Source organism: Scatophagus argus, chromosome 5 (assembly GCF_020382885.2).
Source record: "Scatophagus argus isolate fScaArg1 chromosome 5, fScaArg1.pri, whole genome shotgun sequence".
Lineage (NCBI taxonomy): Eukaryota > Metazoa > Chordata > Actinopteri > Scatophagidae > Scatophagus > Scatophagus argus.
In genome coordinates, this window is record NC_058497.1 from 14,644,673 (window position 1) to 14,662,826 (window position 18,154).

Below are 18,154 nucleotides of genomic sequence, written 5' to 3' on the forward strand. Positions count from 1 at the left end.
AAATGTCAGGTAGATGAAGAGAGAGAGAAGAGAGAGAGAGAGAGAGCAGCACCGAGGGAAAAAGATGAACGTAAAAGTACCTTGATCTTGGGAAGAAAGTTGATCCTGACCCTTTTAGACTCCAGACTGCGAGGTTCCTTGACCCTCACACCAAGGTGCTTCATGTATGTATAGATGACATACTGCATTGTAGTGCTACATGCAAACAAAATGACAGTAATTGACTTTGCTTGCTTTTTTCCTTAATTCTCACCTAAAAATAAGCAGAAATACGAAGAGAACAAGCGTCCATATGTCCTATGTACCATATGTCGCACCAGTCCTTCTCGTACAATTTCTACACAAACCATCTGCGGTGTGCCGCGACCATATGGCATTTCAAACAAGACTGTTTCAATCAGTCACACTTTTGAATTATTTAATATAAACATACTGCATAAATTAGATGTTATCTTTAAGAGACCGCCCGAGTGCTTCATTAGTAAACTGTGGAGAACGGAGAACAGGGTTTGGATGACACCAATATGTTGCTGTGTGTTCTTAATCGAAACATCAAGACTATACTTTAATGATTAAAAAAATTATTACCACTCACATATGTTATTCACTTAGCACAAGATTTGTGTGATAACTATTTCAAAGGAGTCAGAACGTCTAATAAAGTAAGCTCTGGCACATGGCTGCTTATAGCTTACAACACATTACAGGCTGTAAGAGCTATGAAGACACAGATAGTTCGAAGAACACAAGAGCTCTTGTTGCCCTAAATGATCTCCTTTGTATCCTTTGAGGCTCATATCAATTAACTAAATGTTCCATAATATAAGCTGGCTTACCATTTCTCTTCCTCTGTAGGCTGAGTAGTCAACCTGTAAACAATACAAAGAAGAAGAACGGAGTTTGTTAGTCAAAAAAGGTCACAAACACAATACTGCCAAAATTTGTGCATCCCACAAGGATATGACTGTGTGTGTGTGTGCGCCATGTGATACTGACAGGACATCCTCGATCTTGGAGATGATGTTTTCAGCGTATGAGCGTTCTCGCTCCAGAGCGACACGATCTCTGATTCTCTCCTGGTCCAGTCTGGCCAACTCCACTTCAGCCACAGTCAGGCCCATACTGCGCTTCTGCCTACATGTGTCGAAATGTTGAACCATGGTTAGGTGGTTATGGTTGATAATGCCTCAGCAAGAAATGGTACACAGAAAGTGTACAGAGTGCTAAGAGAGACACTTTTTCTTTCTATATTCTTGATGTGGGAACTAACTAACATCTTAAGTTGCGCAGTTGATCCGAATCTCCCGCGTCACAGAATATAACAGGTTTGAGATGGCAAGTTTACCTGAAATCCTCAAGATTCTTCTGGATGTCAGGGAGCAGAGAGTCCTGCAGTGTTTGAACATGCTGTCTGTTGATTTCCTCCGGGATCAGTTCTGTCCGCCGCCGGTCTGCCAACACATACAAAAACACAATAACATAAACTGTAAGCCAAGACTCGAAAGGGATTGTAGCAAGTGAGCACAAAATACGATAAGGTTAATAAATACCCTACCATCAGAACATGTGATTTCTTAACATCTTTGGCTGAGTAAGGGATCAACTTAAAGGTAGTGCAGAATGAGGATGGACAAATGGAACATTTACTCACAAATACTCGAAAGGATCGCATAGCATCGAATACTCACCGAGATCAGCAGAGATGGATTCAGGAACGGCAACTTTCAAATTCTGTAAAGAAAAAACAAAAAAGATAGAGTGTCAGACTTTGATAACAAAAAGGAAATTAGTGAATATACTGGTGTCCATCAAAACACTTTAAATTAATATTATTGGAGTGCAGATTATAAATCAAGGCACTCATAATTACAAGTCACCTATGAACGATGTAATATCCAATTTGTGCTAAATACATCACTTCACTCTAGGTGATTTGATGTTAACTGAGAAAAAGTTTCGTTAATGTGCATCATTTCAATGTTTTGCCATGTCAATGTTTTGTTTCTGGTTCAGATTTATAGACAACATTTAGGTCAAAATCTATTCTCTGATGTACATGCGTGCATGCTGTGTAACAGACAGAAGAACACTGAATAAATCTGACCTGTGGTGTTGCCCCTATTTCACTATGAGAAACAAAAACTGCACTTACTGCTCCTCTGTCAATGAAAAAGGTGTGGAGGTCCATGAACACCCGTCTGGTCTCTTTGGAGTTGGTCTGCTTGTAGAAGTCAGCATAGAGGTAGCACAGCTGAGGACAGAAAATCAAGATTTGTTAAAAAAAAAACAAAAAAAAAAAAAAAACAGTAGTGAGCTGTAGTGCATACCACTACAAAATGAATGCATGAAAAATTTTAACAAGGTGTGAAGGATGAGGTTCATACCAGAGGAGCAGGGTCGAACTGAGAGATGACATGGTGAAGGAACGCTGCGAGGTGGGCGGGGCGAGTCTTGAGCTGCTCAATGCTGTTAAAGCTGTTACACTGGCCATTAGTCTGAAACAAAAAGTCATAAATAAATCATTTGCAGTCTTGTCATCTTTGCCATCTTCGCTTGTGACATGAGTTTGAGTAACATCATTTCTTCCAGAGAAAAGTGCATAATTGCAACGGCATGCCTTCTCAAAGGATTACGAATGTGACAGCTGTGTTCAGGGATATCATGGCTGATACAGATGTTAGGGTTGCCCTGTGGTTGAGTACCTGCTCCTGGTCTGAATCAAAATAGTCATCCTCAGCTCCAATGATGTGCGAGATGAGGCGGGAAGAAGAGGGACTGCTGACTGTGGTAGGGGACAGAGAGTCCTGGAGAAAAGACAAAGGTACATGGTGGAATATGTGTTTTTCATAATGAAATCTTTAATTGGAAAACTTATAATGCATTTATATTATTCATCAAATATCTAAAATCACATGCATGAACACACAACAGGAAAGGGAGAGAGTCGGTATGCCTACCAGGTCAGTGGCGTCCTCTGTCTCTGGAGAGTGGTAGGAGTTGAGGCTGTTCCTTGGTGTGCTCTTTGGGCTGGGACAGGATGACTCCTTTGGGCACAAGCTCTCTGGAGATCCCAGCCCAAATCCTCGTGATGTCTGGCAGTAGGATGAAACATAACATCCTCAGTCTCAATTTTACTAAAAAAAATTAGTTGATTGGTTTTCATACAATAATACATATCATCCAGATCAAAAAAAAGTTTTGACACTGCAAAAAATATAATTAGAATACAATGCAATCATTTGCAAGTGATCTGTGTGATTTACTGACAACAGCCCATGTAATAATCCTTCTGTGCTTTGTGCCCATTTTGTCTAGATCTGAAGTAGCTAAAGGTAAGCCTGCTAATTATGGAAGATTTATTTTAGAATAATGAAATGAATCTACTGTCTTAACACTTACCTCGTCTTGAAATCAAGGCTTAATATGAAGTCGAGAGGGAAACTTTAATGATGTTGGTTTATAGTGCTGACTACTTACAGGAGTGCTCCAGGACAGGTCGGTGCTGTAGTCTCCTTTAGAGGTGGGAGAGGGCTCTGTCTCAAACGTGCTACCATCATCTGCATCACCACCTGGAACAGCCTCCTACAGATTCATGTGAACACAAGATTTGTCGCTAATTATGAACAACCTTTTTACATACCAAGATTCAATCCAGAAGTCCAGAATGAAGCACGTGTTTTGTGAAGAGCAAACTAACACGTACATGTACATTAGTAATATAAACACAAGAATTAATGAGCATTTTGTAAGTGTAACCTCATAAGGTATAACTTTTGGAATTGAAATATGGAAATATGTTGACATACACGTTTCAGTCAGTGGTGTATGTAAAATAAGCTGTCACACAGACACAAAAGAGCGGCTTCCCACAGAGAAAGTCTAATCCTCTGATAAGATTAGGATTAATGTTTGTCTGGAGCGATCCCTCAATGCTACACTACACAATATTATCCAAAAACCGCTGGGATAACGCTGGCAGATCAGTGTCCCTACATGGCCTAGGGAGTTGGGGGGGGGGGGGGGGGGGGGGGGGGGGGGGGGGTTGGTTTACCTGTGTTGCCCCAGCGGCCCTGAAGAGCTGACCTTGCAGCTGAGGAATGTGTTTCTTAGCTTCCTGGATGTCTTTCAGTAGTTTAGGGGAGGGGTTCCTGCTGTACTCCTCCTTCATGGCCTATATAGCAAAAAGGGTGAAATCAAAACAACGTATACTATGGAGTATTTTTTCCACAGCCAGGCTTTCTTTGCATGAGTTGGCCCAATAAAACCTAAAACAAGGCTTATCAAATGCACACATACTACCTGCCTCATACCAAAAGTGATTTGGAAATGGATGAAAACCAAATCAAGTCACTTGCTAATATCAAAAAAAAAAAAAGAGAGAAAACAATAAGCAACAGTGTTGTTATGCTCACCTGAAGCTCCTGCTGCTCTCTGGAGAGCATCTTTTGCAAGACATCAGCCTTCTGGTTGCAGATACTGCTATTCTCATCCTGTGTGGAAAAAACAAAAAGGGAAGTTAGCATATGGTTGAAGCATTTATGAAAGCATTAGAGATATGTAATACACATTTTACAACCGTTGAAAATACAGCATTTCTTTGTAAGAAAAGGATGAGATATAGAGAAGCCACCACAAAAATGAGAGCACATTTAGGAAGAATGTGAAAGTCACAGATAACTCAGGTGAAATGATGAAGAAGGAAGTTGATGATGATGATGATGATGATGATGATGAAGAAGAAGGAAGATGCAGGAAGGAGGCAAAAAAGAGGGGGCAGCAGAAGAAAGTGATGTCTTTAGTACCCATGATGGGTGAGTGGAGGAGAAGCGGTCCTGAGGACTGTAGGGGCGTTCTGCTGCTGGCGAGTTTGGAGAGGAAATGCTAACGCCCAACATTTCAGACTCTGCTTCAGACAAAGGGATCTGGGCGAGCCCTGGAGGACGCCCCAACACTGTGAGGGCCACATAGGAGCCGGCTGGAGTGGAAAAATCAAAAGTGTCAGTTTTACTTTAAGGTTTGCATTTAAAATGTTCTTTTAGCAACAGCACAGGCAGACAAACTTACATTTGATAAGCTTCACCACCTCAATGTGATTAGAATGTGTAACAAGGGTCCCGTTAACCTGGAAGACAGCAATCGTATCATTATGAGAATTCAAAAACAGATGATCAGTCCAAAAACCACCCAAGGTCTGGTTCCTGTTTTACAAATTGACATTTCATTGCATTGCAGCATAAAGAGAGTAGAACTACTGACTGACCAGAAGGTGGCAGTCTACAGCCTCTGCAGTGGCCTTGGACAAGAAATCAGTGACGTTAGCAGTTTAAATACAGAGGCAGATGAACACAATACCTTGATGATCCGGTCTCCTGTCTGAACACCTGCCCGCATAGCAGCCCCATCTGGCAAACACAGAGGAAAAAGAATGCTAACGCAATTGAACAAGTGTGAAAAGAAAAAAGAAACAAATGTAGGAATAAAGTGGAAAACACAAGAGACATATGGTTTCACAGTGCAACTGTTGCTATTTCTACAAATGAATACACCACATATGCTTGACAGACCAGATACTAAGTGACTATCTGAGTGTTATTTTGAAAGACCATAACAGTGGTTATATTACGAGAAGGACCTGTTTCACAGCTCCACCCCAAACAAAGGGATTTAGGCATGAGACGGGTTATTATGAGATCCACGTCTGGCTCTATAGTCAGCAGCATACAAATGAAGTATTTTGTAAACCAATACAGCTTTACTAACACACTACTTATGATGTGCAGATTGGGTCTTCAGTTTTGTGTTAGTATGGCAATTTAAAGGTCGTAGTCTTGCGTGATCTGTTGGTCTAAAAGTAGAGGCACAGGAATGACTGATGACTAAATGATTTGTCAGCATGTGATATTGATATTTGAATCTGATCTGCTTCAGAACAGGAAAAATATTAAGTTTTACTGAAGCTTCGTTCAACCTCATCTTCCTATTTTTAAACCCAAAAACAAGTACAAATGGAAAAAACTGCGGAGATATAACACAGATACATTTTGTTTGGTTCTCGGTTCACCATGAATTAAGTTGTATAAATTATTTAGATGAAACTAAGAAGATTGCTCTTCATGTTGAGTCTGTTACAAAAGCATGGGGAGCCATACAGGGATATTTAAAGACACTGATGACAGTGCAACAACAGTCCTTAATCGGTTCCTTCCTCTTCCTTCTCTGTCCACTGATGTGACCTGGTAACAGCTCACATCATCCTCTACGGACAGTGAAAAACTGCCAGGGACTACGTAAGTATCCTGTTAAAGTCCCCTCTTTAAAAGATGAAATGATAAAGCAGAAGCTGCAGCTACTTCGAAACTACTGAGGAGGAAATATACAGTCAATGGCTTCACTTCTCTAAGTAAGTGCCAGAGTGGTGAGTAGCAGTTGCTGAGTCCCAATTACCCCTCAAATCTGTGAGCTGGGAGCATGCTACCATGACCGTTTGATGTCAGGGCATGGAAAATGAACCCACATCTCTATTACAATTGCTTACACCAAAAGTTGTCATTGAAATAATATCTTTTTTTTCCTCCTTTTAAGTTTGAGATGTCATCTTACCTTCTTTGACAAGCTGCACAAACACTGGGTTGTCGCCACTGACAGTGAGCCCAAAGCCATTTTCATCTTTCTGGATGATTACACATCGCTGGACCAGACCTACAAGTGAGACAGACAGCACAGAAAGAGAAAACAGTGTCTTCAAAAGGGCCAGAAAGTCACTTAAAGACTTAACTCACTGAGGCTGGTGCATCATTTCTGCAAAATGAAACAAAGGCTCACTCCTGTGCTAAATGCTAGGCGGATCTGTTAAATAAAGTTGAACGTGACAACGTTCGCATTTTGCAGTGGATACAGTCTATCACAGTCATTATAGGTGATTTTTTGAGTGAGTCTTGATATATGATGAGCAAAAAATTGGGTTCCATCTATGGCTGCCACGATATTATGGTCCCGTTAGATGATTATCATCGAATTCCTTTTTAATTGTGTTTATAGGTTGTTTTGCTTTTTGGCAAATGAATAAATTCAAAATGCATGAGTATGAAGATGGAGTGAGAGTCTGTTACCATAACTATATGAAAGCACAGATTTACACTTTAAAGTCTATCTTAAAATAATATTCTATAAAAAAAAAGTCTATACATAAATTAGAAGAGTGACTGATCCATTCTGACTATGAAGAAGTCTTATCTCCCATCACTTACAATGAAATTGTTTTAAGAAGGAAACTCTTTGTATCCAGTGTGGGGGAGGGGCACAATTACAGTGACCAATTGTGATTTCAATGGACAATATTTGGTTTCAAAGCACATTAAATAAACATTAAAACTATCAGTTAATATATCAGTACATGACCCTGTGTTATCAGGATAACGTGACAATATTCTAGCTTATTAGAACCTTGTTCTATGGTTAACCAAGCAAGATTTAAATAATCCTTTATGTATTTTTGATGTGTTATTTAATACAAAAAAATTTTACAATATCAAGTAAGTGATTCAGTGACTTGACACCAAGAGTCATAAATCATCTTAGGCATATAAATACATTTCATGACCCATCTCTGCCAGGAGATGTTTTGAAACAGATCTGGCACTCCAGACATTTGAGGCTACAGGCCAAAGAGAGGAATGTTACTTTTCAGGTTTTTTATGCTGCTTTTCATTAGTGTGGCAAGAGGAGATTACAGCTTATCTAATGTCAGACTGACACTGACTAGACTGACAAGACAGTAAATACATAAGAGACACAATGCAAAGTGCTCAAATGGAAAACAGTGCTACCTCGTGTTATCATGAACAGGAAGTGAGCAAGCTACAATAAAACATCTTTACTGAGCAGATTTTATAAGTAACCCAAACTGAGTGTGATGACCCTTGCACCGGTTTCTTGTTATGTCTGAAATTTCCTGGTAAGTGCAGCATCAACCAGAGAGGTGACTTGATCGATAAGGGGAGTACTGGAGTGGGGGTTAGAGGGTGGAAGGAAGAGGAGCTTATACATGGAAAGAGGTTAGGGGAGTCAAAAGCCCCAGGCAGGGGGGAGGGTGAAGACAGAGTGGGTCAGAAAGAGCTGAGGGAGCAGGGGGAAGGGAAATGGGGAGATAGTAGGGGTGTCAAGGAAACAGATGAGGCCATATGGGTTCAAGTGCCGCTGTGAATTTGCCCCTAGATGTTGATCTGGTTCTATGCTTAACAGCACTTCAGAGATCTTTGATTGGTATTTTTAAACCACAAGGAGAGTAAGTGCTGACATAATCACTGATCAGGTTAATGGATCTAAGCTAATGTATTATTCAGAGGTTTAACTGATCTGCATTCAGAGAACAAACTGACCTTTCATACTGACAAAGTACCTTCAGCACCACAATCACAAAAAAGAGGAACCAAAGTCATTAGAATACTACATAGAAAAGGTCGACTACTTTTCTAAATTCTAAGAGTCTGAGTATTCAGAGCTTCGTTTTAATCGGTGAATTTCTTCAGTTCTAAATTGGGACGAGACCAGACGCAATGGAGATAACCAAGTCAAAGAGAAAGGACACACGTACACTTTGTTGAATATGACTGCAGGGGATTAGCTTGATAAACTCTGCCCGAGACAGCGACTAGACATCAGTATGCCTGTCACCTGCCTTTTGACATCTTGCTGCATGTGAGGTGACGCACCCATTATGAACTCATTATGTTGGAATTTTCAAATTACTTTATCATTTCTGTCTCTGCTCAAAGATGATCATGTAAATGTCTCTGTCCAAAGACAGAAATTGTGAAAATTGTTCCACACGAATCAAGAGAGCAGCTGAGCAGGGTTATGATGACATAAGATGAGGCTGCATAATGGCCTGCTAACATGTGGATTCTGAGAATACATCACTAAACCCTTTGTTCAGTGGGCACTTGGCTTTAACTATCAGCAAAACTAAGTCCTTGTAAGAATATTAACATTATTTTCTGGGCAAGGTTAATTTTTAATCACATTCAGATGATCACTTAACAGGAAATTTACATCAATATTAGGACTCGACTGAAGTGGGATTATGGTTTAAAGTCAACTCTGCAACTGCATCTTGTTAATCCAAAATCCATCTTTTAAGTAGCACTGAGAACAGCTGCTAAGGTCTCCTAGAGAGGATTCAGTTACTGAAACATTCATGGACTGAGACAGAAACAGTGTACTGTAGCTTAGCCAAAAGACGTACCAAGAAAAAAAACAGAGGGAAGCGGAAAGAATAGTTTCAGCGGCTTTGTGTTTTTTTGTTGTTTTTTTTTTTGGAAAGTATTAAAAGACAAATATCACACAAGCTGGCATAGTAATCACTGAGCCAGTTGTACTGACCAACAACATGTACACAGAAACAGAAAGGTCAAACTGATCAATTGGTCAGACGATGATGCGAGACCTAAGTGCTCAGATTTTCAACTTTGCGGCTGCAATTAAATATATAATTATCTGGACCACAACACCACTGACATTTGAGAGCAGAGATGAAATGATTTATCGATCAATGCGTGTCAAGCACAGATGTAAAGCATTCCCTTGTTACAGCTTCTTTTAAATATTTTCTGCTTTGTTTTGTCTCATATGACTGGAAACTAAATTAGCATCAGTTTTGGACACGACTTTGGTCTAACAAAATGAGTGATGAAAACCTTGACACTTCATAGACCAAATTATTGGCAGATTAACGTTTATGTCACGTTAAGCACATCGGGTCAGGTTGGAAAAGGCGTGAATCTCAGACCTCTGACAATGCAATCAACTAATATAATGATTAAAAATAAATAAAACTTGTTTGCTGTCATTCTGTCTAAAACATCTAATGGCAATTTCACACCAGGATCTGCAGCATGTATAGATGTAGCTGTCAGATCAGCCATTCCAGCAGGAGCATCTTACCACAGGACTCAGGCTTCCCCTCTGCTAGCACACTGCTGCTGCCACTCTTCTGCACCACCAGAGCTTCTGCCCACAGCCCCCACCACGCAGACCACAGCAGCAAATACACGCACATACAATACAAGAACCAACACAAGGAAAGGAAACACAAAACAGGAAAGAGAAAATCATGAGGAAGAAACAATCATGGCAGAAGAAAAAATAAATGAACAAATAGGTAGTTCAATAAAAACACAATGGTTTGGACAGGCAGGAGTGCAGTCACTAAATAAACCAGCTTGTTTTGTTGAAAGTACTCCACACCTATAGATGTCACTGTACATTCACTGTGACTTCAATGACAGGGCCCCTACCTTTTCATACTTTGCATCCTACATTAAAATCGTGAGCTAATGTGATTTAAGTGCAGATTAGACTTTAATCTGCACCAGAACAATGATAAAAAAAAATATTGTGGCAATACTGCAACGGCCTTACCTCACTGGAACTGAGCCTTCATATTAGTGAGCTCAAATTCCAGTCAATAATAGCATGATTAAGACACAGCAGGTGAAACTGCAATTTACTATAATGCATTTTCAAGTCGGTCTGCCCTCAAGCTGTTGTAAAGGAGCTGATGATAAAAGTAAATTATTTATTATTTATTATCATCTATAGTTGTTATTAACTGCATAATAATAACATAATTAAAATGCTGAGAAAATACTGTATTTATTTTTTGCAGCTAAAAGAAACAGGCTTAAGGAACAATGAAAAGTTTGCAGCCTGTTGGTCACAAACATTTTGTGTAGACTGGTTGACTAAGAGCTCTGCATTCTGCACTATGGCGTTGTAGCAGCTTGTGTTCTTGTGTGTTTATCTGATTGGCTGTTCTGATAGACCACCAATCAAATTATTTAGAACAAATAGCGAACAATTACTACCGCTGGCTGTACTTTTATACTGGGAGTACTTTTATACCTGACTACTCCTGCCCATCCCTTATTAACCCAAACCACTTTGAAATTATGACAGAAAAGGTGAAAGCAGAAGAAAATCTGAGAACAATTTGTTAATGAGATCATGCACCCTGCAGATAACTAAGATGTGAAAAACAGAACAGACGAACAACATGCAAACATGCAAATGATCAAGACATAAATTCAAATATGAATGATGACTAAAAATAAAAACCTAGGGACAGTTTCAATTAAATACAGCATCATTCACTTCTCTGTCACTACTTCAGTCACCACATCATTTCAAACATGGACCAAACCATCACAGAAACACATTGAAAACGATTTTAGCGTGCTCCTACAGACAGATGGGAACAAAGCGCATGTCTTGTGTAACCCCTGAGAGAACACATCCTATCTATGTTTTGTTGCACCATACAGATAAGCCACCATGTGGTGCAAAGGATTTTCTGTTTTGTTTTGAATACAGAGGCTTCATCCTTATCTTAAATCGTACTGCCCTGATTGCTGACAAATACCACAAACAGTGTCACAATATCAAACTTGTCTGTTTCTGAACACTTAAAATCTCACCCTGCAATGAACTTGAAACTGGAGCGCATAACATACTTCAGGGCTTCTGTGCCCTTTAAGTATGCGTCGAAATCACGTAACCACTTTGAGCAAACATAACCCACAGTGCAAAGTGACTAATATAACTACATGAAACATGTGGACACTAAACATGCAGCAGCAGATTTTAAGGTCCTATAATCAAACTTTTCTGTGCTGATCACCTTAAAATCTGCAACATATAATGAAACAGAAGCTTCTGCCAAACAGATGGTATACTGCAGTGAAATGCAGACTTAGCCAATAAAGACATATTACGTGGTCCATTACTTAAATTACCTCAATAAAGACAATTCTAATTCGTGTTTAAAATAAGTTGTTAGGCTCAAGTGATAAGACCGAAAACAATTATCTCAGATTATAACACACAAGTAAAATGAATGGAAAGTTTTCAAAGAGAGCACAAAAATAGACGAGACTCACACACCCCACCTTTCACCATCCCAGCATGCCTTGTGCAAAAAGCAAACCTTCATCAGCGCGATCATTTTTGGGGACTGTGTTTGCGTGTGTGTGTGTGTGTGTATTAGAGAGAGAAATGGGTGAGAGGGACAGACAGGAAACATTTGAGGCAGTCAGATAAAGTGAGGCATACAGAGACAGAAGGACAGGATGGAAGAGAGGCAAGAGTATGAGACAGAGAATAAAAAAGAGAGAATAAATAAGAAGAAAAGAACAGCTGTTAGGAGTCTGAAAATTCAAGTGGAAGTTACCTGTAGGGTCAAACTCATTGGAGGGAAGTGAGGTTTTGTCACTTTTGGGTTTCTTGTCTGGAGGGTGGTCTTTACTGAGAATGCTGCTGGTTCTAGAGGAAGAGAAACACTCATGAGGAACAGGTACACCCACCACAAACAAGTGGTTAAATAGTACAAAACATCGGCATGTATCCAGTAGGCACTGTCATGTACAACAATTTAGTCTTTTGTAAGAAGAATTTCTTTTACAGGCACTGTCATCGCATCTTTATGTGCTACCATTCAGTATGCACAAGCTACAGGGAAGTGGATGTTCAGGAAGAACTACATTAACACAGAGAACAAACAATTGTTCACTTCAGGATTGAGAATAATGTGGCAAGATGCCCTCCTAGTGTATGAATCATGCTGAGTGTGTCTACTGTATAATGTGACAGCCAGAGAGGATATGGAGTCGCTCTGCTGAGCGCCTAGGGAGCAAGACCAGAGAAAGGACACTCCTCAGAGGAGGTGCTACAAGGCCAGACTCCGGCTTGAACCACGGGAGGCTATGTATGGCTGCTTCTGACTATACCGGCCCCAACTGTGAAAGGCCACTGTTCTGTTCACAGTGAAAGGCAGTGACGGACCGCCCTCAGAAGAGGGACCCCTTTGTCCTTCACTCTGTGTGTGTGTGTGTATGTACATGGGTGAGAGGGGGATAAGAGGGTATGTTTGGTCCAAACTCTAAAGACTTCTGTGTTGCAGCACCCCAAGCCTAGTAAAACTGGCTTCATTTCCCTCATCTGGAGCTCTGTATCTGTAAACCACTAGTGAGTATGTGTGTGTGTGTCCACAGGATTACCTACCCATAGGCATGTTTGTATCTTTGCAATGAATTATGGGAAAAAATGAAGATTCTTACCTGCTTGCTTTCTTGGGAAACCTGCAAGATAAAACAGAATGACCATCTGTATTTGAAAGAAATTACCTGACAGACTAGTACAGTAAACAGTGAACAACAGCTGACCTGTTTAGGCCTATGTATAAGCTGAAAAACAAGACGCTGAGCTGACGGCTCCTCCAGAGACCCATATAGTGGTAAACATGATAATCCTGATCAAGCATCAGAGTTCTTCAGTGTCAGATTAAAGCTTTTTCCAGGTCAAATATCCTCTGCCTGTAAGCTCTCAGCTGTGAGCATGTGTGTGGATGTGTCGCAATCTATCTCCTCACAGACATCATGACTTGAATGTAATAATCATATCAGAATCACATCCATAACCTGTTTCTCTCAAGGCCTGCCCTGAGACTGACTACTGACTACAGAGTGACATAATGATGAAGTAATTACTGTGCTGTCAGATACTGTCAGCACCATACTGGAGAAGGTGATGTTTTCCAGGAAATTAGAGATTTGAATACTGTCTTGCTGTTTGGCAGATGTGCCATGAATGAACATGTAGATCAGAAGAGACGGCATACTATTAATTCTCACAGTAGGTGTTTGATCTCATCTTTTAGCATACAGGCCTACAGACTCAGTGAAATTTCCACACACAAAAGTTTTCAAAATGTGAACTTCTCAGAAAAGTTGACCGAGCTGGACCCGGTAATTCTCAAACAAGAACCAATTTGGACTCCAGTACTCCATGAACAATAAATAAAGACACAAGCCACACTTACAAATGGGTAAAACTACCATTAATGTACAAAGTTCCCTGTAAGTCACCGAGGGACCCAAAGAGAACCTATTCCAAAACCATTTAAAGGTTAATACTAAACATTTTTATCTGTAAAGCATTTTCCACTGAAAGGAAAACCTCTAGAGTACTTATGAAGTTAGCAATTATCTGCATTGCCCCTCAGATCATTTGTCTGACTACAGACAGAATGAAACATGTTGCCATTGTTCTTGGTGCAGTATGAAAAATCATGTCAATTGGGTTAAAAGTTATATTGTTGCACCGCTGTCATAAAGCCTAAATTTAGTTTCTGTTTTGCTTTTTTTAACGAAGTGGAGCACAAGAAAAAGATTGATGTTCCAGCCAGGAAACTCCACAAGAACAAATATCTTTTTATACTTTATTATGAAGCCCACATCTTTTTATTTATAGCATCTTTGCTAGGCGGGACAACTAAATGAGCCTACATGTAAAATACTCTGACTTGCACTTGTATTCTATAAAATCTAAACGCAAGTTGTATTATTCTACACAACAGCAGTACAAATAACTATACATTTCAGAACACCAGTCTTCCGTAATAGGGCGGTCTCACAACTAACTAGCCCACATTAACTCTCTTTCTGCTGGCGACAGTGTGTCCCATTCAGAGCCATGCAGGGGCAGCTGAATGGCCCGTTTATGAAAGTGTCTCAGACTGTAATAAGTTCCAGAGCCTACACTGGGAAAAAAAAACCTAGGTTTAAGTAGCCCACTCCCTAAGAAACCTCTGAATTGGAGAGATGGAAAAGTCAGCACATAAACACACATTAGTCACTGCGTGTACACACGTGTGCACAAGCTTGGGGATGGCAAAACTGCGTAGCTCATGTTGTTCTTGGTTATCATACAGGAACAAATGAAAACGTGACAGGGAAACCGAGTTCTCTTAGGGGGTGGATGATGCATCAGACTGTCTATAATGTCTATGTTGAACTAGACTTATGAATCATGCTTTCAGAAATAGCGCAGTGGTGTTTTGCAACTGAAAAAGAAGTTCAAAGTAGTGCTGGGCAAGACGACAGTATGTATCATGCGACAGCAGAAATGCGTCCACCAGTAGACTTGGCAATATCGTTTCCACCACTTGAGCTATCCCTGTCTCTGCCAAGCTATAAAGCAAATCAGGGCATTTTTGTGTGATCTTACAAATCCAGCTGCCGCACAAGATAACGTGACAAAAGAGAGACATGAAAACACAGAGGAGGAGGGTGAAACTGTAAATACAGAGCAGATGGCATCTAGGCTGGTTGTTTAATCACACCTGTTAACTTTAAAACCTGTAACACTTGAAATTACAGTTTCAGGTAAATTACTGTTATAGTGTTTGGAACCCAATTTGAGCGAATGTTGCTTTTACTTTTGTTTTAAAGTGCAGTCTCACGTGAGGCTTTTGTTTTTCTTTCTATTGTACGAAGTTTGAAAAAAGAAGAAAATAATCAAATATGATGAGCGACACTAAATTATGGCTATTTTAAACCATCTCTTAATTTTCCGATACGAAATTTGCCTGCTTGTACTTCAAAGGGAACTAAAAAAGAATTTTGATTCAGCTACAGCATGCAGTATCCCAAATAACCAATAACAGCTAAATAGACGTTATGAAGAAAGATCCCGGCACTAGGCAGAAACTAGAGGACAGGGACAAAAAGAAAAAGCATGTTTAGAAACAATATTAATGATACTTAAGGGTGTATAAAAGTGAGAAGCTTTAACATTTATGCCAGTTTAAAAAAAAGGACACCATGAAGCAGAAGGTTGCGGGCTAATATGACCAAATTATTTTGCATACAGGGCTGTAACAATTAGTCTGGATTTTTGAACTGATTCAACCCAGAAAAAAAAATAAAACATGATGAGGATTTGCTCCCCTCTCTGGAATAAATCTGTACTGTTGAACTATTCTGGATTATGGAGAAAAGACATGTCAAGAGACAAAGCATATGCCATATGCAAACTCTCAGTCTGCTCTTTCTATGGCAATATTAACCATCAAGCTGCTCCATTTCCACAATGTCATGCTCAGAGTGCAGGCCTAAGCAAGAAACTCTGACTAGCAAAAAACAATTGAGTTTTATCTATTAATCTAGACAGTTCTATTTTTTTTTAAAACCAAAGCATATTAAAAAAGGGGTGGCAGCTTTTTCTGTAGCTGGTTAAATGGGCATGTCATATGCCTCATAATGATCGCAGGCCGCTGAATTGAATGGAAATCACACTTACTTTGTAATATCACATATGATCACAATAGTCATAAATATCCCATAGTTATCCAAATAAACAATATTGTATTGTGATGAAAGGAATAATTTCTAACCCTACAAGTACTGAAAGTGATAGGGTTTTCTGTTGTGATTTTCAGAGATATCAAAAATAATCTAATATTCACCATTACAATAAATATAGTATGATATATCTTGAAATAACAGCTAGCCATTCTCAAGGGCAAAACAAAAATATCTTACTGACACTCGACAATCAACTAGCTTTCCGAATAATAATGAGAAAATGAGAAAATACAAGGTCTCTGCAGATACAGACACGACCAAACACTCCTAGAGGGTCATAAGTGATGACTGAGAGGGTTATTTTTGTACCAATCTATACATTTAAAATTTTTTGGGGGGAACATTCTTGCATATTATGCCTTTGATTAATTCAAAAAGAACAGAGCACAACTGTCATGTTGCATTGCAGTTCTCTGTTCACATTGCTATGCACAATCCTATTCTTTTAAATTTCTAATAAATAAAAATAAACATCTGTCTGAACTGAACTGAACATGTGATGAATGTGATTAATGTGAGAATTCATTTTTATTTGGAATACATTTTTTTTTTTTGCCATATGTTCATTTCTGATAGGTCAGTAAACATATAATAGAGCAAGAAAAAGGCCTGCAGGCCTCATCCTGATGTGCAAGTTTTTATTCTGAAGCATTTAATGCATGTTAACAACTGCATGCATTCTTAACTGTAACCTCAAATGAATTGACTGTCATAGTTATGAGGGCAGGTAAACAGCTGATCAGGCTCCATTAGTTAGGTTTGTTGCCTATATACGTCATACATGCCTCCATAGGAGAATAATGCACACATTATAATTACTGTTGCCACGGGAAATGAAATAATACAGTTGTGACAGCACAGATGCTTGTTTGTTATCTTGATGGATACAGGGCAATGCTTCTGTCTGTTTACAGTTTCTGTATTTCCAGTTTCACTCTCCTGACTGACATAAAATCAGAGCTCGTGTAACTTCACAGTATACCAAGTAAACTATCACAATGGCTCCACATTTGCAGTGAATTCTGTGCTCAGCAGACTACAGTACCTAATTGTTCCTTGTCCTAATGCCAATACTGTAAATGCTCAGTAATACACTTTGTTATAAAAACATTAATAAATGAGTAAATGCTCAAGCTGAACCAGTTAACTGATCAGTGATTGACTGAAAATTAATAAGCAGCTTTTATGCTTATCAGTTTAACATTTATGTCATTTTTATGCAAGCTTATATGCCAAAAAAAGCATTTTTAATAGACAAGTTGGGACACTATAAACAAATTATCAAAAGAATAAACAACAGATTAATCAATAACAAAAAGTAAGAATTCACTGCAGCCCCAGAAAATACACACACACACCTATTGTTATACTGAGATACAATATAAATAGTGATAATAGTATTTAAGTATTTATGCAAGCATGTAAATTAATCATTAATGTCACTGAAAAATAGTATTTATAGGCCTAAGTAATTGTACCAATCTAAATCATTAAGCAGCCTATAGAAGCTTTGCACTGCTGCAGCACTTGTTTTCTTGGCAATACATAAAAAGACTAGCTTGTAAATCGCAAAACTTTCTACTGAATAAAACACACAAGTGCAACTGTTCTACTTGTATTCACTTAAGTTTACAATTTTTACAGATGATACATAAATTTAGTAGAAACCACAGTCTGACAACTTGGAGATGTTATTTAAGAATCAATTAATTTTCCTCAGCTCATTCATTTTTTTCAGACACAGCTATAAAAGTTTGAGCTAGGACCTCTTGCTGGATGGGGCCACTAAAATTGCAGGGATCGAGAAAGGCAGAAAGAAGGCAGAGTCAGAAAAGGGTGGGATGGGAGGGAGGGGCAGCACTGGAGCGGGCCTGGGCTTGAATGCTCCATTGAGGTTTGGTGTTTTGATGGAAAACTGTGGCAGAGCTGGGCCAACTGCAGTAACAGTGGCAGCG

The 18,154-nt window shown here is 39.3% G+C and overlaps 1 protein-coding gene across 9 annotated transcripts in view; it reads right to left on the reverse strand.

Annotated features, from left to right (window-relative positions):
- The window catches only part of arhgef12a (Rho guanine nucleotide exchange factor (GEF) 12a), a 35,118-nt gene that overhangs the window by 8,526 nt on the left and 8,438 nt on the right, over positions 1 to 18,154 (reverse strand). For 7 of the 9 annotated variants that reach the window (XM_046389069.1, XM_046389067.1, XM_046389068.1 and 4 more), the window contains 19 exons: positions 13,113 to 13,133; positions 12,227 to 12,318; positions 9,943 to 10,008; positions 6,601 to 6,699; positions 5,353 to 5,402; positions 5,065 to 5,122; positions 4,803 to 4,975; positions 4,413 to 4,490; positions 4,052 to 4,171; positions 3,478 to 3,582; positions 2,958 to 3,092; positions 2,703 to 2,804; positions 2,385 to 2,495; positions 2,153 to 2,251; positions 1,689 to 1,731; positions 1,346 to 1,451; positions 997 to 1,134; positions 837 to 869; positions 81 to 195 (listed from right to left, as the gene is read on the reverse strand). In XM_046389069.1, the coding sequence (XP_046245025.1) occupies positions 81 to 195; positions 837 to 869; positions 997 to 1,134; positions 1,346 to 1,451; positions 1,689 to 1,731; positions 2,153 to 2,251; positions 2,385 to 2,495; positions 2,703 to 2,804; positions 2,958 to 3,092; positions 3,478 to 3,582; positions 4,052 to 4,171; positions 4,413 to 4,490; positions 4,803 to 4,975; positions 5,065 to 5,122; positions 5,353 to 5,402; positions 6,601 to 6,699; positions 9,943 to 10,008; positions 12,227 to 12,318; positions 13,113 to 13,133 (1,744 nt within the window). The remainder of the gene's footprint in view (positions 1 to 80; positions 196 to 836; positions 870 to 996; positions 1,135 to 1,345; positions 1,452 to 1,688; positions 1,732 to 2,152; positions 2,252 to 2,384; positions 2,496 to 2,702; positions 2,805 to 2,957; positions 3,093 to 3,477; positions 3,583 to 4,051; positions 4,172 to 4,412; positions 4,491 to 4,802; positions 4,976 to 5,064; positions 5,123 to 5,352; positions 5,403 to 6,600; positions 6,700 to 9,942; positions 10,009 to 12,226; positions 12,319 to 13,112; positions 13,134 to 18,154) is intronic. The other 2 variants (XM_046389070.1, XM_046389072.1) reach the window with 2 other exon arrangements.